Source organism: Phytophthora parasitica (assembly GCF_000247585.1).
Source record: "Phytophthora parasitica INRA-310 unplaced genomic scaffold supercont2.64, whole genome shotgun sequence".
Classification (NCBI taxonomy): domain Eukaryota; phylum Oomycota; class Peronosporomycetes; order Peronosporales; family Peronosporaceae; genus Phytophthora; species Phytophthora nicotianae.
In genome coordinates, this window is record NW_008649050.1 from 216,476 (window position 1) to 217,879 (window position 1,404).

The 1,404-nt window shown below is 49.4% G+C and overlaps 1 protein-coding gene across 1 annotated transcript; it reads left to right on the forward strand.

The window, feature by feature from the left end:
- Nucleotides 1-1,049: 1,049 nt before the first annotated feature.
- Nucleotides 1,050-1,307, forward strand: PPTG_24040 (hypothetical protein; the record flags this gene model as incomplete). The annotated part of the gene is made up of 1 exon (XM_008914886.1): nucleotides 1,050-1,307. The coding sequence occupies one exon, from the start codon at nucleotides 1,050-1,052 to the stop codon at nucleotides 1,305-1,307; it is 258 nt and encodes an 85-aa protein (XP_008913134.1).
- Nucleotides 1,308-1,404: the final 97 nt, after the last annotated feature.

Below are 1,404 nucleotides of genomic sequence, written 5' to 3' on the forward strand. Positions count from 1 at the left end.
TTGAAGATTATGTAGCCATCTCCACAGATCTGAGTCTGAGTCTGCGATGCCACCTGTGCGTCACCAACTGGAATTTTCGACAGACCGATTTGGACAGACTATTTTCGACATCTGGTATTTGTGACACCTATTTTCGACAACTCATTTTCAATAAATTATATTCTCGACATTTCATATTGTCGTCAATCTCAAGAACCCGACAGACTGGGCAAAGCTTGGGTGGGCGGTGTAGTGGTGGGCGAACAGAGCAAGCCTAGCCCATTCACCGGGCGATGTCGACGGGCGGACAGCGCCAAGCTGGCAGCAGATAAGAACAATAGGATGTAGATTAAGTAACCACCGAGGCCAACCGAATGGCCGCTGAGATCACTTAGAAACTAACCTAGAACCAACAACAGAGCTTTGGTTTGCCAGGAAGCGCCAGCTTCCTTCGTAGTGTTTGAAACCTACTACAAACTCAAGTGACCGCGCTGCAGACAGACACGCACGGTGCGGAGACGACCGTGAAGCTAACGACGACTACGGCGTTTACGCAAAGGTATATAGCGATTTAGAAGGACTATTACTCGGGAAGTGGATTTGGCAGGCAGTTTGTTCAAAGATGAAGGGATATACCATTATGCCCAGAATACTGGCTACTCCGAAACCGGTCTCCTGACCAGTAACTCTCTAGGTTCCATTGACTCTACGACACTGTGTACCCGGTGGCTGCAATGATAGTGTGCTGTCACAAGTGTCCGGAAGACAATCGAAGCTATGAGCTGGATGCTATCATGAACCGCTTACTGACGCTTGACATCCGATAATCTGTGAGCCAACATGGTAGCGCGGCTTCTCAGTGGTATCGTTCCCGATGCTAACCCAGTCATAGATTGACTCTACAACTGAACAGACCCTCGCTCGGGTAAACAGCTTCTTGTGTCATAGCAACAGGTTGATAACAACGTCTTCAACATCAATGGAGATAAGCGTATTCCCAGCAGGCTAGAAGGGCTGTTTAGGTTCTGTTTTCTGCAAAAACGTCATGACGCAACCCAGGAGTCCCGACAATGGCTGATGGCACAACATCGAGCTTCTTCGATGCCACCGAAGTCAACTATGACGATGGAGCGGTTCCCGATGAAGCTTTTCTAGCAAGTATCATTCTCTTAGGACCTAGCGAAACTGCCAGATCGGAACGGATCGCTCTCCCCAACCGCACACTACAACCGCGGCGTCTGAAACCGATACCGGTGACATCACACACCCGCACCACTTACTACTTGAAATATCGTTGCCACAACGACCCAAGAGCAACTGGTCGCTGAATCTAGCGAAGATGCTGGAATAAGCGATCTGATCCGAACGCCCAAACCTCATTTACTTCAACATCTCTTGGAAGCACGACGAACAGCTGCAGGGGCC